General features: G+C 48.4%; 2 protein-coding genes across 6 annotated transcripts in view; one reads left to right on the top strand and one right to left on the bottom strand.

Moving 5' to 3' along the window:
• SNX29 (sorting nexin 29) overlaps nt 1-27,012 on the bottom strand; it is a 593,890-nt gene that overhangs the window by 463,919 nt on the left and 102,959 nt on the right. The gene's annotated exons all lie outside the window — the stretch shown is intronic.
• LOC100989938 (putative uncharacterized protein FLJ32790) lies at nt 16,017-18,412 on the top strand. The gene is made up of 2 exons (XM_003832692.5): nt 16,017-16,318; nt 17,865-18,412. The coding sequence occupies exons 1-2, from the start codon at nt 16,149-16,151 to the stop codon at nt 18,277-18,279; spliced, it is 585 nt and encodes a 194-aa protein (XP_003832740.1). The 5' UTR covers nt 16,017-16,148; the 3' UTR covers nt 18,280-18,412.

The raw sequence follows: 27,012 nt of genomic DNA, 5'->3' as shown, positions 1-27,012 counted from the left end.
TGGCTCTGTCCCTCCAGAGGAGCTACGGCTGAGGCTTATGAAGATGGATTAGTACAGACTCCTCCAGGAAGCAATCACTCTTCATCTCCTCTCATGCTGGGCCAGCCAGGACGCCCACCGCTGAGCTTGCTGGTAATTATGGTCGCAGTCCCCCACCCAACTTCTCCACTCATTCACCAAACTTAATATTCGCCCAAAAAGAGCTTTGCAGATCTCTTCTTTCCAAGCTAATCTCTCCACTCCAAGGACTGTGGCTCATCTGTGCAGCAGGACCACACACCGCACTGCTGAGCCTGAAGGCTTCTGGGGCAGGAGGAGAGAAGGGCTAAGAGACCCTGGAAACACAGCACTGTCTCTGTGTTTTGAGTTTTTCCATCACTAAAATGCATCACCTGAGTCACCAGTGCTACTTAGAAAAGAAGAAAATCACATATAGACTAATAAGGGTCACTCTTTAATAAAGATTTGTGGGTGGATTTTTTTTTTTCCCAAAATGCACTTTAGAAATTAGATTCCTGGCCGGGTGTGGTGGCTCACGCCTGTAATCCCAGCACTTTGGGAGGCTGAAATAGGCAGATCACAAGGTCAGGAGATGGAGACCATCCTGGCCAACATGGTAAAAACCCACCTCTACTAAAAGAAAAAAACAAAAAACTAGCTAAGTGTGGTGGCATGTGCCTGTAATCCCAGCTACTCCGGTGGCTGAGGCACAAGAATCGCTTGAACCCAGGAGGCAGAGGTTGCAGTGAGCTGAGATCACGCCCCTGCACTCCAGCCTAGCGACAGAGTGAGACAATGAAGGAAAGAAGGAAGGGAGGGAGGGAGGGAGGGAGGGAGGAAGGGAGGAAGAGAGGAGGGGAGGAAGGGAGGAAGGAAGGAAATAAATTAGACTGTTAGCACAGTCTGGCCTCATTTTTGGGTTAACTGTGACCCTCACCATTAAGAAACTGCTCACGGTGTTGCCTCATGCTCTGAAGACTGAGGCTGACTTCCCTGGAATTCCAAAGTAAGCCTCAATCTCCTTCCTATGTGGATGAGCAGGGACCCTGCAGAAGGAAGCATTAATACAACCCGAGTGGATCTGCATTTGGAGCCAACTCTTCAAATCACACCGCCATTCCCAGCAGACATTCAGACCCAGCCCTAGAAGGCAAGTCTTCGGCATTCTTTCCAGTTCGCTTTCTTCAGTACAATTTGTCTTTTGGATCTTATGTCTGGAAAGCAAAGAAAGCTCTGCATACAATGCACAACAATAAAGACAAGGGTTGCCAACTATTTTTAACAAAGATTTGCACGGATAAACATAACAAGAGGTTTCCAGTGTTCACAGTGACGGGTACACCCACTATTTAAGGAACCTTCCAACTACACTTTATGAAAATAATGGCCCCAACCCACAGCTAATCCTGGAACAATCCTGGAGATCTGGAGAACCTGAAGGTCAAAGAAAAAGTGGCAACAAGTTTCTTGGTTTGGGTTTTTTTGTTTGTTTATTTGTTTGTTTGTTTGAGATGGAGTCTCGCTCTGTCACCCAGGCTGGAGTGCAGTGGTGCAATCTCGGCTCACTGCAACCTCTGCCTCCCGGGTTCAAGAGATTCTCCTGCCTCAGCCTCCTGTATAGCTGGGATTACAGGCATGCACCACCACACCCAGCTAATTTTTGTATTTTTAGTAGAGATGGGGTTTCACCAAGTTGGCCAGGCTGGTCTCGAACTCCTGACCTCAGGTGATCTGCCCATCTCGGCCTCCCAAAGTGCTGGGATTACAGGCATGAGCCACCACACCTGGCCACAAGTTTTTTAAAAGCACTGACCTCAAAGAACCATAGCCTGGGTGATCTCTGTGCCTGATTTTTCTTGAGAAGATTCTCCTGGCAGCTCAGTACCCACAAGCATCAAACTATGCCTTGATTTTCAAACAAGGCACGCAACTGCCAGATGGTATGGGGTCAAGTGGTAGCCACCGTTTCAAGGAAACAAACTCTCACTTTTTCTGCTGCCTCACCTGGAATGCAGGCTTCCAATTCCAGGAAACTGAAGCGAGTATAGGTCATTTTTGCAAGTGTAGTTCATCTTTTTTAGCAGCGAATTCTAGAAGGGTTCTAATCACATAATTAGGACTCTAGGAATGAAGAATAAATTGATGATTACAAAAACATCACAGAAGGATGATAATGGAGACAAGGAAACATTAAGAAGACACTTTCCTTGTTTTTTTCTTGCAAAGTTAAGTTCCTTGTAGAGTCTGGATATTAGCCCTTTGTCAGATGGATAGATTGCAAAAATTTTCTCCCATTCTGTGGGTTGCCTGTTCACTCTGATGATAGTTTCTTTTGCTGTGCAGAAGCTCTGTAGTTTAATTAGATCCCATTTGTCAATTTTGGTTTTTGTTGCCATTGCTTTTGGTGTTTTAGTCATGAAGTCTTTGCCCATGCCTATGTCCTGAATGGTATTACCTAGGTTTTCTTCCAGAATTTTTATGGTTTTAGATCTTACATTTAAGTCTTTAATCCATCTTGAGTTAAGTTTTGTATAAGGTGTAAGGAAGGGGTCCAGTTTCAGTTTTCTGAATATGGCTAGCCAGTTTTCCCAGCACCATTTATTAAATAGGGAATCCTTTCCCCATTGCTTATTTTGTCAGGTTTGTCAAAGATCATGTGTAGCATTATTTCTGAGGCCTCTGTTCTGTTCCAGTGGTCTATATATCTGTTCTGGTACCAGTACCATGCTGTTTTGGTTACTGTAGCCTTGTAGTATAGTTTGAAGTCAGGTAATGTGAAGCCTCCAGCTTTGTTCTTTTTGCTTAGGATTAGCTTGGCTATATGGACACTTTTTTGGTTCCATATGAAATTTAAAGCAGTTTTTTTCTAATTCTGTGAAGAAAGTGAATGGTAGCTTGATGGGAATAGCTTTGAATCTATAAATTACTTTAGGCAGTATGGCCATTTTCACGATATTGATTCTACCTATGCATGAGCATGGAATGTTTTTCCATTTGTTTGTATCCTCTCTTATTTCCTTGAGCAGTGGTTTGTAGTTCTCCTTGAAGAGGTCCTTCACATCCCTTGTAAGTTTTATTCCTAGGTATGTTATTCTCTTTGTAGCAATTATGAATGGGAGTTCACTCATGATTTGGCTCTCTATTATTGGTGTATAGGAATGCTTGTGATTTTTGCACATTGATTTTTTATCCAGAGACTTTACTGAAGTTGCTTATCAGCTTAAGGAGATCTTGGGCTGAGACAATGGGGTTTTCTAAATATACAATCATGTCATCTGCAAACAGAGACAATTTGACTTCTACTCTTCCTATCTGAATACCCTTTATTTCATTTTCTTGCCTGATTGCCCTGGCCAGAATTTGCAATACTATGTTGAATAGGAGTGGTGAGAGAGGGCATCTTTGTCTTGTGCCGGTTTTCAAAGGGAATGCTTCCAGCTTTTGACAACCCCATCAAAAAGTGGGCGAAGGATATGAGCAGACACTTCTCCAAAGAAGACATTTATGTGGCCAACAAACATATGAAAAAAAGCTCATCATCACTGGCCATTAGAGAAATGCAAATCAAAACCACAATGAGATACCATCTCACGCCAGTTAGAATGGCGATCATTAAAAAGTCAGGAAACAACAGACGCTGGAGAGGATGTGGAGTAATAGAAATGCTTTTACACTGTTAGTGGCAGTGTAAATTAGTTCAACCATTGTGGAAGACAGTGTGGCAATTCCTCAAGGATCTAGAACCAGAAATATCATTTGACCCAGCAATCCCGTTACTGGGTATACACCCAAAGGATTATAAATCATGCTACTATAAAGACACATGCACACGGATGTTTACTGCGGCACTATTCACAATAGCAAAGACTTAGAACCAACCCAAATGCCCATCAATGATAGACTGGATAAAGAAAATGCAGCACATATACACCATGGAATACTATGCAGCCATAAAAAAGGATGAGTTCGTGTTCTTTGCAGGGACATGGATGAAGCTGGAAACCATCATTCTCAGCAAATTATCACAAGGACAAAAGACCAAACACCGCATGTTCTCACTCATAGGTAGGAGTTGAACAATGAGAACACATGGACACAGGGAGGGGAACATCACACACCGGGGCCTGTCTGAGGGTAGGGGGCTAGGGGAGGGAGAACATTAGGAGAAATACCTAATGTAGATGACGGGCTGATGGGTGCAGCAAAAAACCGTGGCACGAGTATACCTATGTAATAAACGTGCACATTCTGCACATGTATCCCAGAACTTAAAGTATATTTAAATTAAAAAGATACTTTCCTTTTTCATTATTACCAAGAGACAGCTATGACTAAAACTACAGCTGCCAACGTAAGATGATTAAAACTGGGGGTCAGGCCAGGCACAGTGACTTGTGCCGGCAATCCCAGCACTTTGGGAAGCCAAGGTAGGCAGATCACTTGAGGTCAGGAGTTCAAGATCAGCCTGGCCAACATGGTGAAACTCTGTCTCTAGTAAAAATACAAAAATTGGCCAGGCATGGTGGTGCATGCCTGTAATCCCAGCTACCCAGGAGGCTGAGGCAGGAAAATCGCTTGAACCCGGGAGGTGGAGGTTGCAGTGAGCCAAGATGACACCACTGTACTCCAGCCTGGGCAACAGAGCGAGTCTCTGTCTTGAAAAAATAAAAATAAATAAATAAAATTGGGGGTCAACCATTTAGTAGGAGGAAGAACAGAATGAGAGAGATGCTAAAGGTTCTGCAAGGCAAAAAAAAAAAAAAAAAAAAAAGTTGAGGGGGCCACAAAGGTACATTAGGACACCCGGATGAAGAAGAAAATAATGCAGAGCCCTGAGAAAGGAGAGAACAAAATAGGCTGCTCCCTTCAGCCCAGCAGGATGCTCAGGATGCGCACGCACAACCTCTACCTATTCCAGCAGGAAACTGGTAATGTCTAAAACGTGCCAATTCAAGAAATGGTGGTAGAAGAAGAGTGTCCCTCCAATGAAGTAACAGCTGAAAGACTGGAGAGGCACTCTTCGTGGCACTCTTCGTCCTGGGAATTGAGAAGAGATGGGCCATGGATGGGTGTTTTCACCGTGGGCAGGTGTTGCACTGATCGTTTCAATGTGGAGAAAACCCAAAGGTCATCCTCCTAATCAAAAAGTCCCCAGCCCTCCCCCAGGTGGCCAGCATCTGCTGCCTACATTGTGACCCCCACCTGCCAGCTGCCCTCCCTGCTGTCCCCCAGTCCACCCAGGGGCCAGATGACCTGTCTCACCACCTCTGCTCTAATGCCCCCAGCAGCACCCCTACTCACTCAGGGTGAAAGCTGAGGCCACCCCACCCACCCCATCCCCAACTTCTCTGCCTCATCTCCTCCTGCCCCAGCCACACCCAGCACCCCCACCCAGGGCCTCTGTCCTGGCCGTTCCCTCTGCCAAGCACACTCTTTCTTCCACATCCCCATGATCTCTTCCTCACTTTTTTCAGGCCCCTACTCAAAAGTCACCTTGTCAGACAGGCCTCTGCAGACAGCCCGATCTGGACACAGCAGCCCCTCCAGCATGCACCGTCCTTCCTCTTGTCCATCTTTACTTTACCATAGAGGACAGAGCCCCACCTGACATGTCTCTTCTGTGTATGGATTCCTAGAGCAGTGGGTTTCAACCAAGGGCAGTTTTACCTACCCCGCTCCCCTGGAGGACGCTGGGCACTGTCCACAGACACTTGCCTGTCACAACTGGTGGTGGTGCTACCAGCAACTAGTGGGTAGAGGCCAGAGACACCACAAAATTTCCTACAATGCACAGGACAGCCAAGGATGATCCAATCCAAAGGTCGACAGTGCCGCAGTGGAGACACCCTGCCTAGAGCCAGCACAGCACCTGACACACAGCAGGCCTTTGTAAACATTTGGTGAATGAATGACTGAAGGATGAAAAGCCAGAAGGTATTGGGCTCACAGTTTAAGAGGTGGGCTTTGAAGTCCCATGCTCTCCCACCAAGGACTCCCTATGCTGGACAAGTTCCTCCATCGCTGAGCCTTGATTCTGCTCAATGAGAGAGAGGCGATAACAGTAGCCGCTGCATGGGGTCGCTGCAAGGACTAGACAGGGGAAATCCATGTCCGGTACTGAGCACAGTGCCTGCACACTGATCAAGTACCATCATCCCGGGTTCATCATGCCTAGCGCTCGCAGGAGAGTGCCACTCCAGAGATGGATTTGCATTTAGGGTCCTTCCATCTCAGAGCCAGGCAGTCATGAGGGCACTGCACCACAGAGGGAGGTGGGCCAGCACCCCAGGAACACAGGCACAATAGGCATTCTGCTCCGTCCCTCAGCCCAGGGATCCACACTCCCCGAATCAAAAGGGCACAGCAGGCTGGTGCAAGTCCTCCCAGATGCTGGTGGGAGTCTGAATACAAAAGGGTAGAGGGCATGGTCAGAACTGGGCTTCCTTCTGGAGGCCGACAGGACTCCACCCTCACCGGGAGTCCGGGCCAGAACGCTGTGGGGGACCCAAGAGCCAAGGGCAGAGCCGCCCTCAGACAGGCTGCATCTGCTCCTGTCCCTGGAGCCTCCCTGTTTCGGTCACTAAATACTGAGCTGCCAGCTGTCACCTAACTACCCAGGAACAATGCAGCACCAACTCACTGGCCCTTCCTCACACACACCCAACTCCCCTACGAGCTACACAACCCCATTCAAAAATCACGGTGCCTCTTCCTTCCTTCAGTGGAAGAGGAGATGGGAGGTTCGAGAAGAATCAGGGAGAAGGGCAGTACAAGAAAACGGAACCAAAGGCCCTGGGTTTAGTGCTGAGCTGACCACCTCGCAGACTCAGACACCACTCTCTACCTACTTTATTTTAGCCAATGTTCACAGCAAACATGTGAAAGACAAGTAATTGGTCCCATCCTGCAGAAGAGAAAACAGAACCTCAGCAAAGTCACCAGCCACAGCCATGTATCTAACAACAGCCTGAAACCTAAGTGTCTCTTTCCTCATGAAGTGCTCTGTGCTGGAGGGGAACCGCCAGTTCTCTGACCTCCCATTTTCACATGAAGTAGGTCCCCACTCCCCAGTTCCCACCCTCACTCTTTCTGTCCCGTACTCTCTGCTCCCACAATGCAGGGAGTGACCTGGCCCACTTGGGCCAGACAGGAGGCGCTCTTCCTCAGCTCAGCTCCTGTGGGTTCTCTCAGGGCCCACCCACCTGTTCACCTCCCCACAAGGTGTGCTCAGGAGCTGCCCTGAGGGGGTCTCTACCTCTGACTGTTAGACTCAGGGACGAGGTTTTGTAAGCCCACCTTCCCACAGGTTCAAAGCTCTGTTTTCCAACCAGCTTTACTGATGACAAAGCTAGCCTCTTGATCTTCACGTGTCTGTCTGTCTGGAGGAGGCGACGCCTAAGCTGTGTCTTACAGGATGAATAAGCACGACCCAGGCAAAAGAGGAGGAGAGGGGAGGGTGTCCCGGCAGACGGAAGAGCATGAAACTGAATCGGGCGCGCATGAAACTGAATCGTCTGCGCACATGAAACTGACGGTGTGTACAGACACCTGGAAGCAGCTGGGTGCTGCTGAAATGCAATGTAACGTCCCATCAAAGGGCACGCGGTGGCCACTGCAAGTGGGAGCTCCAGTATGCCCAACCCCCTATTCAACTGGGCAGCGACGTTCTTCCAGAAGGTGAACTCCAATGGTTAGAGTCCTGGACGGGGAGCAAGGTGGCTGACGTGGGAGTGGAAGAGAAATCCTTTACGGTATCCCATACGTACCTTTTGAGTTTTGTTCCATGTAAATATATACTTATGCAAAACAAAAATTTAAATACAAATTTTTAACATTAATATTTAAGGTCTAGGGCAGGAGGGAGAAGAGGAGGAGGAAAAGGAGTTGAAGGAGGGGGCAGGGGAAGGGTTAGAACTGCTGGGCTGCAACCAAAACGTAAGCACCCCGGCCACGTACTGAGCACGTCCTCTGGGCCCAGCGTGTGCGGGCACTGCACATGGCAAGTGCTATTCACCTCCTTTTGGAAATAAGGAAATGGACAAAGTAAATGGCAAAGCCAGGACGTGAGCCCTTCATGTGGGATTGCAGGAGCCTGGGGTGCTCTCCTCCAGGGCGGTGCAGCTCCCCCAACTTTAATGAAGCAGCCCAGTCAGGCTACTCCTTCCCAATAAACTCACACCCAGCTGCCTCCCCACCACCCCCGCCTTCCAACTTTACAAACTGAGCTGTCCCAGCTCAAACAAAGCTGACATTTCAAACAAGTCTGACCGCGTCTCATCCCCTGAGCGAGAGGCCCATTTTGGATTGGCTCTGAATTGCATCAAACGGTTACATAAGCTGCTGCCTGGCCCAGCTGAGATAGCCGGCTAGAAACCTCCAGACCAAAAGTTGATCCTAGCTTAGAGTTCAGGGACAGCCCTTCCTGAAAGTCTGTAAACAAATTAAGAGTCTGAGCTGTTAGGGAGGTCAGGAGGAATGCAGCAGACCTCAAATAAAATGATCAAATGCTAAAAAGGACCAAAAAAAAAAAAATCATGTGTGGCCCAAACCAAGAGCACAGAAATGATACTGAGACCTTGTGTACTCACTGCAGCCTGGATCATTAACCACAGACAAGTGAGAGCCTGGTGAGGCAGGGAACAACCAGCCAGATGCGGGAAGTCGGCCTGAAATACAGCCCCTTCAAAATGCCCTCTGGCTTGGTGCAGGGTCTCCAGGTGAAGCTAAAACATATTCTTCCCGGAGTAAGAGCCTAGCTGTGCAACCCAGCTCCACCGGCCACTGGCTGTGTGATGCTGGCCAGGTTTATCTACCGCTAAGCACTCCCGTCTCCTCTGTGAAATGGGGATCACCGCAAGCTCTCACAGGATCGCAGATATGCGTGAGTTAATGGGTGACAAGGACAGACTCAGTACTCGGCAGCACCATCACCAATGCTTCCTCAAGGGCTTCATAATGGCGACAACAGCTCCTCAAGCCCATCCGGACATCCTGCAGTGCTTAGTGACAGAACCAGAGGTGCAGCCTGGAAGATCACTGTCAGACCCCTTTGCACACTGCAGGGAGGTTCCCTTCTGGCCCAGCATCCCCATCTGTGCAAGATCTCCTGACCTCCCCTGCACCCAGCCCTTAAAACCTTTCCCTCCTGTGACCCTCTGGACCTCAGCCACCCTATCCTTGCTACATTCATCCTGCTGTCATCGGTTCCTCCTTCCCCTCCTGGGAGCAAGGAATCCAGGGTCTATATGAGTGACCAGCATCCAGCACTGGTCTTTTTCCAGGTAAGGAGTTGGGAGCTGTACTGCATAACCTAAAACTTCCATTAGGAATTTCCCACTTCACGGGGAACTCGTTCCCATGGGTGGATCGAGTGGCGGTTGTTCAGTGCCACAGATAACAAAGAGTACATCACTCCCACATGACCCCATTGCCTCCCGTTTTGCCCCATCCAATCATTCATCATTTCTTGATTACCATAAAACTCCACTAGAATGCTCTGTGGGCAGGGCCCATGTGAGAAGAGCTAACATCTCCTGAGTGCTGAGCGCAATGTCAAAGCACTCTCTGTGTAGGAACTCATTTAGTCCTCACAACAGCCCATGGTGCTGGCACTCTTAAATCTGCATTTTAATGATGGGGAAATTTTAACGTGTGACACAGAGCTTGTGCATGGCCAAGCTGGATCCCCACCTCTGGCTCCTCAGCACCTAGAACTGCGCCCAGCACATGAGAGATGTTTGGTAAATGTTTGGGGAATGAATAAACAGATGATAAAGAAGTGAGGCATGTCTAAATGCCATCTGGAACCTTCCAATTACTAAGACACTAAGACAGTCACTGAAGGGCTAATACACAAAATTCAGTGGGAAGTTTCCCCTTTAAAGAAAGATGCCCAGCGTGAGGGATCTGTGTTGGCCACGCCACCTAGGTTCACTTCTCGGCAGTTAAGGGGCAGGGGGCTCAGACTGCAGCCGATTTAACGGCCACTGCCCCACCATCTCATCCTAAAATTTTATCATCAAGCCCTTAGCCAAGCAAGCAGCTGGCTGCGGGGCCTCGCATCTCTCTCTGATGTTACTACAGCACTCCTCAACTTCATCTCTGGAGCTGCCGAATGTTTGGAATTGTGTTGCTAGGCGATGAGCCAGAACGCCTCACTAGCGTTGAGAATCTCTTCCAATAATAGCCAAGAGGAAAAAAAAAGGACCCCCTCAACACAGCCTATTGACAAGTAAGGATGTTTTTCTTGCCCTCTCTGCCCTGGCTCACAATCAAAAGCTCTAACAAATTAAAAGGAAACAAATGGGCCGGATGGTCTGGGCTCACCTGACTCTATCACCTTCACTCCCCAGCCCCAAAAAAAGGGGCAAGAAGGCAACAATCGGGATTCAAAAGCTGAATACCCACAGCTAATCAATTATATCTCATGAAAAGCAATGACACAGGGGAAATGTTTTCTGATTAGCTGCAAATTCCCTTTTAGAACAGGACCACAAAGTGACTGGCAATGCATGACTGTGCTATACTGATGGTGAACAGAAAGCTGCATGCATGCTTGATGTTTTTCAACTAGAAAAGACCACTGCTCTCAACAGCACCACCACTCGCGACCTCACCACTGAAAGGGGTACCGCGCTGGACATGAAAAATTCAGATCACCACCACCCGCAGCTGCGGAAGGAAAGCGGCAGAGAAAAGACTAGGGCGCCCCCTGGTGGCTCCAATGTGGCTCTTCCTGAAATTGGCAGGAATAAAGCCTGAGCCGCTTTCTTGCAACCTCCAGCTCCCAAATAACCATATATTCAAACGAAATTAACTCAAGAGTAGAAACTTTGTTGTTAAAAAGGAGGTGAAGGGAGACAAGGCTGTTGTAAACACCAACAAATATCAACTGAATGAATTTTGATTAAGATCTAGTAAAGTAGTACCAGTGAGCTGGTTTCCGCAGCAGTGACGGTACTTCCGCAGCTACGGAGTCAGGATCACTTAGTCTGGTGCATTCCACAGGTCTGTATCCTTATGCATCTACTGCCTTCCTAAATCATCATCTTCATTGCAGGAGTGATGGCACGAAAAAGCTCCCAAACATACACACACACATGCATGCGCACACACACACACAAATGCTCCCTGGGATCTATCATTTTCTTTAGGCTCATTTTTTCCTAAGTTTCATTCCTTGACCTATGCAGGAGGCGAGAGGTTTAAAAAAAAAAAAGCCTAAGAGAAAATACGGTTCCTGGAAAACGGCCCTGCTGCTTCCTTCTGTCTTGGGGTTTCTCAAGTACTGCCGTTTGGGACTAGATAATGCTGTGTTGGGAGGAGCTGTCCTGTTGGGAGGACCTGTCCTGTCCACCACAGGACGTTCAGCAGCATCCCTGGGCTCTACTTAGCACATGCCGGAAGGACCCTCATCCCAGGTGTGACAACCATATATGTCCCAGACATGGCTAAATGTCCCCTGGGGGTTGCAATCACCCCCAGCTAAGAACCACCATCCTGCCTGATCACTTCCAATTTTCAGGCCTCATAGAAAGAGTAGCCTGGTTTATGTCCTCTTAACCAGAGGGAGGATTGAGGGGTAGATACCAGCTAAAGGGAACTTCAGGGCCTCTGCAGTAGGGATGGTTTCAGTAAGATGGAAAATCAGGTCAACCTATTTGCAGTTCAACAATAAGGCCCAGATGTTGTTTTCAGGAAGATTCGTCAGCAACGTACCCTTTGAGGGTGTTGATAATGATCACACCTACCAGTTATTCAGTCTTTAAGATGCCAGATACTCTCTTGGACTTTTTTTTCCAATTTTTCTTATCAAGGTATAATTTACATAGCATATAACACCCTTCGATAGCTCAGGTGGTAATTTACATGGTGTATCTTCTGAGTATCTTCCATCTGTTAGTTCATTTAATCCTTACAACTGTGTCAGAGGGGTACTATGATAGCCCCATTTTATAGACGAGAACGCTGAGGCACAGTTAGCTTAAATAACTTGCCCAGGTTCCCACTGCTAATACATGTAGGGATGTGCGTAAGAACACAGCCAGTGTAGCTGGTTTAACATCAGCAAGCAGAACAGTAAAAACAAAAATAATGATACCACGATTGCCAGTGTTGCCCCAGACACTATGTGCAATTACCACCTGCTAACTACCTGAAGTGTTTCGTGTTTCTTACTTTTTTCTAAAGCCTGGAACACTCTGAAGGAGAGTCGTGAAAGCAAAGGAACTTCTCCCCAGGAAAATCCACATATGTGCACAAACACACAAGCACGATTTTGCACACAATTGCAAGAGGTATCTGAAATCTCTAAAACTATCTATGAGCCTCCAATGAGGTTCCCAGATACAACAGACACTTCATATAACTCCCAGGAATCCACCAAGGGGATAATATTACCACCATTTCAAGGACTGGGAAAACGAGTTCAGAGAAATTAAAGCATTTGCCCGGGGTCACATAGATCTTTCTCTTTAAGACACGGTCTCACTCTGTTACCCAGGCTGTGGTGCGATCAAGACTCACAGTAGCCTACAACTCCTGGGTTCAAGAGATCCTCCTGCCTCAACCTTCCGAGTAGCTGGGATTACAGGCACGTGCCACCATGTCTGGCTTTTTTTTCTTCTTCTTTTGTAAAGAGAGGGGGGTCTCACTATGTTGCCCAGGCTGGTTTTGAACTCCTGGCCTCAAGCAATCCTCCTGCCTTGTCCTCCCAAAGTGTTGGGATTACAGCCAGGAACCACTGCACGTAGCCACACAGCTCTTGAACAGCAGTGCTGTGGTCTGCCTGACCCATGTTCTTTCCACCCCAACACATTGCTTCTCAACTTGCCGTGATCACTGACATCAGGGCCCTACGAAACTAAAGGATGTATAAAGTGCAGAAAGGATTTACATATCTAATATTCTAGTGGCTCTGATGATATACAGTGGCAATGTAAGGGCTGCTGGCCACTCAGAATTAAAACCTCAAGGTGACATTTGCCTTTCACAAAGACAGTTGTTGATTCACCTCTACAAACTCCATAAGACAGCATCTCAGCAAAACAGTCCACAGGGGTCTGGGCACTCACACAAATACCATTCTGCCTCTTTCCAGCCCTCTTCCCACGTCGGCCAACACCTGGCCTCGGGTATAAAAAGTTATGGGCCAAATGTCCAAGCCAGTGTGTTTACTGATACTGGCTTGCCTAGCCAAAAGCCATTCAAATTCACCTGAATGTCACCACGTGTGTAAAGGAGACAGTAGGCAAGGGGGAAAGGAAGACACCTGTCTTTGGTATCAAAGAAACTAACGAGGTCAGGCAAGTCATGAGAAACTTCAGCAGCGTGGTTCTTTAATCACCGCAAATGAGAATGTGGATATCCTGGCTCCTTTCCCAGAACAGATGGTCAGCACCACAAAGAATCCTTGAGGGAAGCCTCCTCCACTTCATAGCTTGGGAAACTGAGGCACAGAGAGGTCAAGCGACCTACTACTCTCAGAGCCAGGATCAAAACCAAGTGTTCCCATTCACTGAGAGCAAACAGTTTGTAATGCATCATTCCACTACAACCAGCTGCCTCTCCCTGACACAAGAGGAAAAAAGGTGAAAATCCACTCCCTTGAGCAACTCATATTACCAGGCCTTTACTGCATCCCGAGATAGAGACACAATGGTGATTATAACAGACTGGAGCCCGCCCTCAGGGAACTCGGTTTCAATTCATTCCTGCAGAATGTACTTTTAACTCTCCATGCTTGTTAGAACTAAAATAAACATTGGTTCCTTTGTTCCTTCCTTCCTTCCTTCCCTCCTTCTTTAAATGTCTCTTGAACAAGTACTTGTCAGGCAGGATTTGGGGGAGGAAGAAAATGGCAATTAACTAGCAGACAAAGTGTGTCTACTCAGGGAGCTTGTATCCCAGTGGGGGCTACAGGAAAGAAACTAAAGAGGGGAGTGAGGTTACAGGGGGCTCTGAAACCTGAAGTCAGCAGCCAGGGAAGTGCTGCCCTTGGGGGGATGGGATGAGATTGCCTGTGCTGCGCTCTTCTAGACGGACGGCCAGGGAAAGAGGGCCTCTTGCAGGAGCACCTCCGCCCAGTAGGGCTGCGAAAACAAAACACCACGGACCCGGTGCACTGTGAACGACGGGGGCTGATTTCTCACAGTTCTGGCAGCTGGAAGTCCGAGATTAAGGCACCGACAGATTTGGGATCTGGTGAGGGTCCTCGTCTTGGTTCACTGATGGCGCCTTCTTGCTGTGTCATCATTACATGGCAGAAACGGTAAACAAGGTCTCTGGGGTCCCTTTTTTTTTTTTTTTTTTTTTGAGAAAGATCTTGCTCTGTTGCCCAGGCTGGAGTGCAGTAGCATGATCTTGGCTCACTGCAGCCTCAAACTCCTGGGCTCACCTCAAAGTGGGCTCACTTCCAAGTAGCTGGGACAACAGGCACGCACCACCAAGTCTAATTTTTTTGTGTGTGTAGAGACAGGGTCTATCTGTGCTACTCAGGCTGGTCTCGAGTTCTGGGATCAAGCAATCCTCCTGCCTCAGCCTTCCAAAGTGCTGGGATTGCAGGCATGAGCCACGATACCCAACCTCTGGGGTCCCTTTTTTAAGGGCACTAATCCCACTCATGAGGGCTCCAGCCTCATGACCTAATCAACTCCCAAACACCCACCTCCTAACACCATCACACTGGGGGTTAGGATTCCAACCTAGGAATTTTAGGGGCACACAAACATTCACTCTATAGCAAAGGGGACATCCTGAGACCTGGGTGCTTTTCTCTGAAGGTGGGGCATTACACAAGCTTGTGGGTCTCCAGGAACGGCAAGGAGGGGGAGCGGCTGTGAACCCTGCCTCCACCACCCAATAGCAGCATGACCTTCAGCAAAGCCTCTCAGTTTCTTCAACTACAGAACAAGTCTAGCACTCCTATTTTACATGGATGCTATGAAGATTAAGCATTAGTGAAGGTAAAGCCTGGTTTATGGTAGGTAAAATGAATAAGAAGGTATTTGTATTATTACTATTTTCCAGGCGTTCTTTTTTCTTTTTCTTTTTTTTTTTTTTTTTTTTTTTTTTGAGATGAAGTCTCACTCTGTCGCCCACGCTGGAGTGCAGTGGTGTGATCTTGTCTCACTGCGACCTCCACTTCCTGGGTTCAAGTGATTATCCTGCCTCAGCCTCTCCAGTAGCTGGGATTACAGGCATGCACCACCACACCTGGCTAATTTTTGTATTTTTAGTAGAGACAGGGTTTCACCATGTTGGCCAGGCTGGTCTTGAACTCCTGGCCTCAGGTGATTGATCTGCCTGCTTCAGCCTCCCAAAGTGCTGGGATTACAGGTGTGAGCCTCCATACCTGGCCTTCCAGGCACTCTTTGAAGGAAAATCTAGAATTGCCCCAGAAACAGGAATGAACTTACGGATGGATTTGATATGTGAAGACTGGCAGAGGCCATCTGGAGAGAAACCAGGATGGAAATGGGAAACCAGGCAGCATCCTAGAATTCAAACCCTAAACCCCGGGACTAGGGTTTGGAGCTGGCACTTGAACCCTTGGGGAGCTACCAAATGGGCTTGAAAATTGGTCCCAAGGGGGTCTCCAGATGTGACTTCAAGAGGAACTGGCCTCCCTGGAGCAACGCCACCACCTACCATCAATAACCGCGTGAGGCGGCACGGGACATTTACCCCCATTCCCTCCCACTGCCTCTGCATTCCTGGGCAAAGTCCTAACCCGGAAGAACTAGAGCCCCGCCGCTCCCCACCGTAAAAGCTTCCAGGTAGCTGAGAAGGCTCCAATCACAAAGGATGCCCGGTTCCACACGCAAGTCTAATGCCTTCCTAAGCTAGTACGTTTGGACCTCAGAACACCCCTGAGACGCCGGTGAGAATGTCCTCATTTCACAAATGAGGACAGGGGACCAGAGAGTCTTTAAGGAAAAAAGAAAGAGAAATCTAGTTAGGAAGTGGTGGAGCTGAGGCTGGAAGCCAGGACTCTGATACCGGCCCGCGCACCGCCCCACCCCGCATCCTGGCTCCAGAACTCCCCGCTGGGACGCGTCTCTCCTGCTGCACCTAGCACAGCTCTATGACTCACGGGTGTTAGGGCACCGTGCTTAGGGCAGTGACAGGACTGTCAGCAGCCTGAGAGTATGGCCGCTAAGTCAACTCAGGACTCCCTACCCCGAGACACAGGGGAGCCCTCAGCACTGCCTGTACAAGGGAGGGCGGAGGGAAGGAGCAGTGAAGGACGGAAGGAACGCACTGCTGAGTGTGCTCTGCGTGGCAAGCAGGCTTCAGAGCCTGCTCTTCGCAAGAGGAAGTGAGTAAATCCTATCGCCCCTGCTTCAAGTCCTCCACTGGCTTCCCATTGTACGTGGGATAAAATCTACACGAGCCACCCTCTCCAGCATCCTCCAACTCACTCTCCCCCTCACTTCTGGCAGCGCAATGCCAGCGGTACCACCCGCCACCAAAACAGGCCAAGCCTCCCATCCTGAGACCTCAGCCCCGCTGACATCTGAGAGAGCCCTTTCCTGAAACATGCCTTAAAACAGGGCATAGGCTTTGCCTTTCTAATGCTTGCTGCTTGTCTTCCCCACAGTTCTGACAGCTTCTGAGGGTAGGACCTTTGCTTCTTGTTCATCAATATATAAACCAAGAGTAGCAGTGTGGCGATCATATTATACTATGAACACTGGGCAGAAATAGTTGCAGGTTTTTTTCTATTGGGTTTTTTTAATTTTTTTATTTTATTTTTTGAGACGGTCTTGCTCTGTCACCCAGGCTGGAGTGCAGGGTCATAATCATTATTCACTAAAGCCTCGACCTCCTAGGCTCGAACAATCTTCCCACCTCAGCCTCCCAAGTAGCTGGAACTACAGGCAGATGCCAGGTGCCACCACCACACTCTTTCTTTCTTTCTTTCTTTCTCTTTTCTCTCTCTCTCTCCTCTCTTTCTTTCTTTCTTTTTGAGACAAAGTCTCACTCTGCCTCCTAGGCTGTAATGCAGTGGTATGATCTTGGCTCACTGTAGCCTCTGCCTCCCAGGTTTAAGCAATTCTCTGCCTCAGCCCCCCAGTACCTGGGACCACAGGTGCCCACCACTATGCCCAGCTAATTTTTGTACTGTCAGTAGAGATGGGGTTTCGCTGTGTTGGCCAGGCTGGTCTCGAACTCCTGACCTCAAGAGTAATCCGCCCGCCTCAGCCTCCCAAAGTGCTGGGATTACAGGCATGGGCCACTGCACCTGGCCAATTTTTAAATGTTTTTATTTGTAGAGGAAGGGTCTTGCTATGTTGCCCAGGCTGGTCTTGAACTCCTGCATTCGAGCCATCTTCCCACCTCAGCCTCCCAAAGTGCTGGGATTACAGGCGTGCGCCACTGCCCCGGCCATAAATTGTGTTTGAATGGAAGAAGGGATCCAGCAAACAGTAAAAGAACAGAAGAAAATACAAAGAAAGAAATCTTTTTTCTTCAAAAAGAAAAGCACTCCTGTCAACACTCGAAACGCCATTCCTCTGCCATTTTCACACAGCATGACCACAATGTCCTTATGCTCCCTGAGCCAAGCCTTCCCATATAAATGAGGGCTGGGGAGGGACAGCTAAAATCCTTTCTAAGTATAAGAACAAGTGGGAACAGAGTCTATGTCTGTCAAACAGCACAAGTCAGCACCCATGTCCTAAAAGCACCCTGCAGAGCTTACAAGGGACACCTGGCAACGTGGCACCTCCCCCTAGCAACATGAAAACACCCACCCAACACCCGCCCCTGCTCTGACCCCGCAGAGCCGGTCCTGCTGCAGCCTTCTGCAGGTGCTGGATCAGCTGACCAGATCTGTTCCTGCCTCTCCTGTCTCTCTCTAGCTTTCTGCCTGGCCCAAACAGTGACACTGTGAGGCCTGCTGCAGAGACTGAGCTGGTGCCCTGCAGCCTCAGACACCCACGGCAGGACCTGTGTGGAGAGCACCCATCCTTCCCAGTCATGCAGCCTAGCCTAGAGACACAAGCAAAGCCAGAACGAGACAGGGCAGTGCTCATACCCCCCAAAGGACCATGGCCCCCTGCACAGGGTCTAGCCATGAGGGCCCACTGCCCAACAGGTCCTCCTTCAAAAGCATATTGCAGAGGCGGCAGCAGCTCCACCAGCAGGAATCAGGTTGCCAGCTTAGCCTATCGAACACAAAACACTGCTGCTTCCCAGCCACGTCAACCAGGAAGAAGAGGGAAAGAGGATACAGCTGGATATGGAAGCTGCAGCCCCAGAAGTTTGGCTGTGTGACTCTGAGCACTGTATTTGGCCTCTGCCTCAGTGACTTTCTCATCTGTACAATGGACCAGTAATGCCTGTACCTTCTGGGTTGCTGTAAAGCCCAGGATAACTTCAGAGAGGCATCTCGCATAATGACGGCTGCTTTACCATCTAATGAGTACTAATCGTTACCTTAAATGTTTAAGAGGCAGGTCTTGCTCTGTTGCCCAGGCTGGGGTGCAGTGTCATGATCACTGCTCAATGCAGCCTCGAACTCCTGGGCTCAAGCAATCCTCCTGCCTCATTCTCCCAAGAAGCTGAGTCCACAGACATGTGCCACCATGACCAGTTAATTTTTATTTACTTTATTAATCTGTTTATTTTGAGATAGAGTCTCACTCTGTTGCCCAGGCTGGAGTGCAGTGGCACGATCTCGGCTCATTGCAACCTCCGCCTCCTGGGTTCAAGCGATTCTCCTGCCTCAGCCTCCTGAGTAGCTGGGATTACAGGCACCCACCACCATACCCAGCTAATTGTTTTCTGTATGTTTAGTAGAGATGGGTTTCACTATGTTGGCCAGGCTGGTCTCAAACTCTTGACCTCAGGTAATCTACCCACCTCAGCCTCCCACAGTGCTGAGATTACAGACATGAGCCACCATGCCCGGCCCCGTAATCATTACTTACCACCAAGAATGCCTCTCATTCCACACTCATGAACCACATTTGTCTATCAGTTTTAAGTGTTATGATGGTTACCCTGCTTGTTATTAAAGCCTGCCAATAACCGAGCTGAAATATCGCAGCCAAAGGCGGAGACACGTGCTATTCCAGAAAGACCCAACTGCTCTGCATCTGTGTCAGCCTCCACTACTCTGGTTCACAATGTTTCTCTCTCACCCGCATCTTCTATTTGTACCTCCTGGTCCCCCAGATTGGGACCCATGGGACTATTTAATCCAAAATTTTATTGAAACATTGTTGCCGCAAATTAAGTTTTTTAAAAATGACAATAGTTAAATTAAACTGGTAAAAAGAAAATTTTTCTTCATTTTAAAATTTGGTGTTTGGCCAGGCATAGTAGGTCATGTCGTAACCCCCGCACTTTGAGAGGCTGAGGCGGGAGGATTATCTGAGACCAGGAGTTCAAGACCAGCCTAGGCAACATAGCAAGACTCCCATCTCTACAAAATAAGCATTAAAACACAGCCGGGCGGGGTGGCATGCACCTTCAGTCCCAGCTACTGGGGAAGCTGAGGCAGGAGGATCGCTTAAGCCCAGGAGTTCAAGGCTGCAGTAAGCCAGGAATGCACCACTGCACTCTAGCCTGGGCAACAGAGACCCTGCCTCCAAAAATAGTAATGATAAGCTTAAGGCTCTCAGACCTGGATGCCTACATATGACTAGTCCACTGCTGCTTGCCCTGGCTGGTGACAATGAAACGTGTCTCCTTAGGTAATGTAGAATTGGCAAGAGCGTGGCCAGGCGCGGTGGCTCACGCCTGTAATCCCAACACTTTGAGACGCCGAGGCGGGCAGATCACAAGGAAAGGAGATTGAGACCATCCTGGCTAACACAGTGAAATCCCGTCTCTACTAAAAATTACAAAAAATTAGCCAGGCGTGGTGGCGGGCGCCTGTAGTCCCAGCTACTTGGGAGGCTGAGGCAGGAGAATGGCGTGAGCCCGGGAGGCAGAGCTTGCAGTGAGCCAAGATCACGCCACTGCCCTCCAGCCAGAGCGAGACTCCATCTCAAAAAAAAAAAAAAAGAATTGGCAAGAGTGTAGGTTTTGGAGTAAGAACACCTGGGTCTCTCACAGATTCACCACTTACTATAGCTAGACACCATGTCTGGCACACAGTAGGTGCTCAGTAACTATCTGTTCTACTAGCCATGAGGCCTTGGGCAGGTACTTACCCTCCTAAGCCTCATTTTCTTATACAAAAGAGAATAATATAACCTACACCTCAGAAGGCTGCTGGGGGATTCAATGAGAAAACATAAATAAAAATGCTTCAGCACCATACATGGCATACAGTCAGTTTTACCAGAATATACTGTTACTTTTACTAGCTTCTATTTTGATAGAAGATTATTATTCTAGTCAGAACTAGAATAATAAACAGACACATTTTATTAGAGAAGTAGGGTGGGGGCTGGGCACGGTGGCTCACGCCTATAATCCCACCACTTTGGGAGGCCGAGGCAGGAGGATCACCTGAAGTCAGGAGTTTGAGACCAGCCTAGCCAACATGGCAAAACCCCACCTCTACTAAAAATACAAAAATTAGCTGGGCGTGGTGGCGCGTGCCTTTAATCCCAGCTACTCGGAAGGCAGAGGCAGTAGAATCACTTGAACCTGGGAGGCGGAGGTTGCAGTGAGCCGAGATTACACCAGTGCATTCCAGCCTGGCCAACAGAGCGAGACTCCGTCCAAAAGGAAAGGGAAGAAGAGTGGAGAAGGAATATGGGGCCTCCAAAACAAATCAAATGCCACTCTCCTCAGACCTGCTGTGTTCTTAACAAGCCCATAGCATTCCAGAAGTTTGCTTTGAGGGTTTGTCAGGAACTGGTGGTAAGAGCTGACAGAAGAGGAGGCAGAAAAGCAAAGCCACTGGCCATGCGGGTGACTTCAGACAAGGGGAAAGGGCCCAGAGGGGACAGAAGACACTCACTGCCCTGGGGATTTCTTTTTTTTTTCTTTTTCTTTTTGAGACGGGGTCTAGCCCTGTCACCCGGGCTGGAGTGCAGTGGTGTAATCATAACTCACTGCAGCCTTGACCTCCTGGGCTCAAAGAATCCTCCTGCCTCAGCCTCCCAATTAGCTGGGAATACAGGTACGCACCACCATATCCAGGTAATTTTTTTTATTTTTTATAGAGACAGAGTCTCACTATGTTGGCCTGGCTAGTCTCAAACTCCTGCCCTCAAGTGATCTGCCCACCTTGGCCTCCCAAAGTGCTGGGATTACAGGTGTGCGCCACTGCGCCCGGCCTATTTATTGACTCTTAACTCTGATCCTGATGCTGTTCTAAGCACATCACAGTTATCTTCATGGCCGCCCATGATTTGGGTGTTGATCCTGTCACTCTATCTTGATAAGGACACGGTACTGAGGGGGCTGGGGCCACTTAGCTGGAACCTGAGCCCAGGCAGCTGAGCTTCTGAGTGTGCCCTCCCGGCCCTGAGGGCACATGGCCTCCCGAGAGCAACAGGCACAGCTGCAACTCCAACCCCAGGTACAGCTCCGTGTGCCCGAAACAAGAACTGGGAACCTACCTGCAGAAATGCAAGGCATCCCTGAGGCAGAATTATGGGTGTTTTAGTTTGCTCCAAACTGTCTTTACTGCTTTGCTAAATAATTAACTTTTTCACTTTGGGAAGCCGAGGTGGGCGGATCACAAGGTCAGGAGTTCGAGACCAGCCTGGCCAACATGGTGAAACCCTGCCTCTACTAAAAGTACAAAAATTAGCTGGGTGTGGTGGCGGGCATCTGTAATCCCAGCTACTCATGAGGCTGAGGCAGGAGAATAGCTTGAATCCGGGAGGCGGAGGTTTCAGTGACCCGAGATCGTGCCACTGCACTCCAGCCTGGGCGATAAGAGCAACACTCTGTCTCAAAAAAAAAAAAAAATTAACTTTTTCATAACAGGCTTTTGTATTTTCTGAAGTACCAGAGGGCCTTGCAGTAGGAGAACAATCATGTGGGTCTGGACACACCATCTTCTCTTCAGTAGTAAATAACCACAAGAATACAGTCCCTCTGAATGCCTCAGGACAAAACACCCTTTGCAATTTCAGAGATACCTGAGAGGGAAAGGTTGCTCGATAGAAGACTTCACAATTATCCGCAGGCACTGAGGATTAAATAACCTAGCTCTAGCTCAATTACAGTACAGAGGCAGCCACCTGCGCAGATTATTACACGAAGCCAGGGAAGCCACTTGGCGGGATGTGAGTGAAGCATTCGCTGCTTTGTGGGGCAGAGCTGATGAGTTTCTTTGCCAAGCTCCTCTGGGGTTTCCAAGAGTCGAGTGACTGCTCTAGAGGAGAATCTCAGGTGCTTCACATGCAGCAATGGGATGCTCCATCTGAACTGGGACGGCATTTGCGACACTCACTCCTGGGACAACTCATGCTATGGACTGAATTGCATCCCTTCCCTAATGGACCAGTGGAAGCCCTAACTCCCAATCGGAGTTTATATGGAGACAAGGCCTTAATGAGGTAATCAAAGTTAATAAGGTCATAAGCATGGGGCTCTGATCCCACAGGACCGGTGCCCTTATAAGGAGAGAGAAGGGACACCAGGATGTGCCTGCAGAGGAAAGGCCACATAAGGACAGAGAGAAGGTGGCTGTCTGCAAGCCAAGGAAAGAGGCCTTACCAGAAATCAACCCTGCTGTCACCTTGATCTTGGTCTTTCAGCCTCCAGAACTGTAAGAAAATAAGTTTTGAGGGTTTTTTTTTTTTTTTTTTGAGACATAGTCTTGCTCTGTCGCCCAGGCTGGAGTGCAGTGGTGCAATCTCAGCTCACTGCAGCCTTTGCCTCCCAGGTTCAAGCGATTCTCCTGCCTCTGCATCCCGAGTAGCCGAGATTACAGGTGCCAGCCACCACACCATGCTAATTTTTTGTATTTTTAGTAGAGACGGGGTTTCACCATGTTGGCCAGGCTGGTTTTGAACTCCTGACCTCAAGTGATTCCCCCCACCTCGGCCTCCCAAAGTGCTAGGATTACAGGCATGAGCCACCGTGCCCGGCCGAGAAAATAAGTTTTTGTTGTTGAAGCCACCCTATCTGTGGCCCCTTGTTACGGTAGCCCAAGCAAATACCCCGGACACCCAGACAGACCCACTCTTCTTACTCCTCTTGCATGTGACACAGGAGGTGATGGCAGGGTGGGAAAACAATTGAAAACCACCCTTCGCTCAAAATTTCTAGGATTCCTGACCCCTCATCTGTGCTGGATGACATCCAGGGTAGACAACAGCACTGTCCTTGAAGACTTCCTAAAGGTACAGGCACCGCAGAAGACAGAAGCCCCTTGTCCCAGCCACCCACACACAATCCTAACCACAGACCACGTTTCTACCAAGTATCAAGGCTCAAATGCAGACATGGTGACATTTTTTTCTTCAGAGATTCAAGGTATAAGCTCTGGATATGTCCCAAACTTGCTCAAAATGCCAAATAATAAAATGATATAGTTTCTAAAAAATTGTCTGAGTCAAAACAAGAAAAACAATCTACGCCTCTGTCACTGGCCTAACTCGAGCATGTTTCAGGGCATGTATGTCATCACTGAAAATGCACAGGCAAGGCCAGTGACTTCCTCAAAGACAGAAAGCGGCTGAGGAAGGCCCAGACACCATGCTCTATGTGGACCTGAGACGCAGCAGACAAAGCAAACCGTGTTTATCTGAGATGCTGGGACCTCAGCCCCGGCCGCAGGAACTCTTGGGAAACAGAATGTCAGACACCTGCCGGGGCACACAGGGATGCCTGCAGCCCTACTTACGGTGCCTACAAAGGCTCGCAGGCATGATCTCGGGGCTGCTGTCCTTTAAAAAAAAAAAAATGCCCATAAATCAAAACGCAGTGTTCTTTACAGTAGCTGTGCCTCACAGCCAGAGTCAAGTCTTGTCCATCTACACCACAGTGCCACCCACACAGAGACAGAATCGTAGGTGCTGGGAAGCGATGTGGCGTTAGATCCCAGCAAGTCACAGGAGTGGCTTCTTTTCTCATCCTCAGTCCTCTCCATTACCATCAGTTCAGTAACAGGATAGCCTCAACACCTTTCTAATGTGACTCGCTGACACATCTCTTTGCCTTTGGCTTATAAAAATATATTTCTACTGTGTTTTCACCACCAAAATGTATTATCTTGGTCTTTCCTTCTTGCCTTTGCATAGGACCAAGGGAGAGACACTGACTACTCTGAGAACCTTAACTCGGACCCCAGGGATGTCACCAACAGCATGATCTTTGTGACCAAATCCAGCAATCAGAACTTCACCAAGGTTTTATCCCTAAATTTTTTTCCCCGAAACTTTTATTTTAGCTTTTTTTTCTTTTCTTTTTTTTTTTTTTTTTTTTTTTTGAGACAAAGAGTCTCGCTCTGGCACCCAGGCTGGAGTGCAGTGTCGCCATCTCGGCTCACTGCAACCTCCACCTCCCGGGGTTTAAGCAATTCTCTTGCCTCAGCCTCCCGAGTAGCTGGGATTACAGACATCTGCCACCACGCCTGGCTACAGAACTTCATTGTTTTCCTCAACTGAAGTCAAGCAGTCATCACTGAGTACAGAAGCTGTGATTTCTTGGTCAGTGGGGCCATAAAGAGCATCCTCATGGCAGGATGTGGCTGTTTGGTTTCAATCCCTACTTTTCCAGCACAATTCCCTTTTGGAGAAGCACTTCCAAAAGGGCTACGTGCGGGGACTGCACCCAAATGGGCTTTCCTGCACTGCTGATCACCCCACTTCTGGTCTTGCTGGTGGTTACAGAGCTTCCCAGCAGTATGAAGACTGACATACTTGCCACAGGCCGGGGCCAAAAAGAAGCAGCACTCATCTCTCTTTTGAACAACGAGAGTGGGTCTCAATCAGAACCCAGGGCAGGCAACCACGCCAGGCACACTTAGTAATAGTTTCCTTCCACTGTCTTCATTTTACAGCGACCTGCTGGTTTCGTTAACTCATAGTGACTCTCCATTTACAGTAGTGAGATAAAGCTTCCTTTTTCAAAAAAATAAAGGAATTCACATTTGTTTAAGTGCATCATTAAAAGTAAACTACAGTCTGGGCACGGTGGCTCACACCTGTAATCCCAGCACTTTGGGAGGCCGAGACGGGCAGATCATCAGGTCAGGACTTCAAGACCAGCCCGACCAACATGGCGAAACCCCATCTCTACTAAAAATACAAAAATTAGCCAGGCGTGGGCCTGTAATCCCAGCTACTTGGGAGGCTGACGCAGGAGAATCGCTTCAACCCAGGAGGTGGAGGTTGCAGTAAGCTGAGATCGTGCCATTGCACTCCAGCCTGGGAGACAAGAGCAAGACTCTCTCTCAAAAAAAAAAAAAAAAAAGTAAACTGTAGTAGGCCGGGCACGGTGGCTCACGCCTGTCATCCCAGCGCTTTGGAAGGCTGAGGCGGGTGGATCGCTTGATCCTAGGAGTTCAAGACCAGCCTGGACAGCATGGTGAGACCTCAACTCTACAAAAAAATAAATAAATAAAAATGAATAATAAAGTAAACTATAGGGTAAGGAACAGTACTGTGGTAAACAAAAGATTGACAGGTGAAAAGCAGCCAGCTACATACTCTCCCACCCTGTGTCCCATGGACTGAGTGATCTATTAACACCTGCTCAGCGGAGTTCAGGGCTGAGCAGCGCCACAGTAAACCACACATGCTCACATACAAAAAGTGCGGCCAGCCGTTCCCACGCAGCAGCCTTACGGTGTCTGCTCACTTCCTGCTTCACCCTTGAATCAAAGAATGCTGGGTGCCTCCCACACTCTTTCTTCCTTCCTTAGCAACAAAAACTAATTTCCTTTTTATCAAGAACAATTGCCCCCTCTGCAGCCAAGGGGGGCCATGAGATAAATGCTGGCCCAAGACACGAGTGGTATACTGTGAGCACCTTCTAGTGAAGGTGGGGGGAGCTTCAACGTTTTTGTACCAAGAGCCCATTCTGTAATCTAGGAATAACCATGGGCTCCTATTCAGGAAAATGTATTAAAATATATAAAACATACCATATCGCAAAGGAAACCAATTACATCAAAATAGAATGATCATAATTGAAGAAAATACTATATTTCACCCAGAGCTAAATGAAAAACATTGTAATTTTTTTCCCTATCCAAGCTCAGGCCCCTGAATCCTATATGTAGAAATAGACGAAGTCTCTCTGCTCTCTCCTCCTTCCTGCCGCCTGGAATGAGAATGAAATGGCTGGAGCTAAAATGGCTATTTTGGTCTACAAGGCAAGACAGGAGGAGTCCCGGTCTCTGATGGCCGTGGAGCCACATACCGGCCCCAGCCCATCTACCTCTGGATAGAGAGAAATTTCCATCACATCTCCTTAACCACCGGAACTTCAAGAAGAGTAGATCTGAATGGCTTTGTGTACAAAAAATAAACCAACTGTTGGTTTATATAGTGTCTGCTCACTTCCTGCTTCACCCTTCAATCAGAAAACGCTAGGTGCCTCCCAAACGCCTTCTTCCTTCCTTAGCAACAAAAGCTAATTTTTTTTTTTAATTGGGAACAAGTGCCCCCTCTGCCTCCAGGGGAGGCCATGGGACAAATGCTGGCTCAAGCCATGAGTGAGATACCAGGAGCACCAGTCAGTTTACATAACAGTTGGTTTATTCTTTGTTATACAAAGCCATTCAAACCTAGTCTTCCTTGCTATATCTCTAATACTTTTTCTAGGTAGTAAAGTTGGAAACAGTTGAAGCCTGATCATTAGCAAAGTTTAATCATCTTGGAGAGACATATTCTTCTTCACTTACAAAAATGAGTCCTTCAGAGTTACAAAGGAAATCCAACTAGAATAGGTCCTCTGTAGCTAACTGCATTATGGGAGGCAAACCCCGAAACCTGGAACCACAGAAGTCTACGGCAAGGCTGCTTCACCCTGAGGCACGCCCTTTAGCGTGCACACACCCAAGCGCCACGCATTAACCACGGTTCTGGATATCCACAAGCACGTACCACACCTCCAGTCTACAACCAGGGACGTACACACCTG

The sequence above is a fragment of the Pan paniscus genome, chromosome 18 (genome assembly GCF_029289425.2).
Source record: "Pan paniscus chromosome 18, NHGRI_mPanPan1-v2.0_pri, whole genome shotgun sequence".
NCBI lineage: Eukaryota > Metazoa > Chordata > Mammalia > Primates > Hominidae > Pan > Pan paniscus.
This window is presented reverse-complemented; position numbering and strand designations above follow the sequence as displayed.

Excerpts from the sequence above, each read along its gene's own strand:
- LOC100989938 (XM_003832692.5), top strand. The coding sequence starts at position 16,149 with ATGGCCGCTAAGTCAACTCAGGACTCCCTACCCCGAGACACAGGGGAG. Across the intron at positions 16,319-17,864 it reads CCTGCTCTTCGCAAGAGGAA|CTTTCTGCCTGGCCCAAACA; the intron begins GTGAGTAAATCC and ends GTCTCTCTCTAG.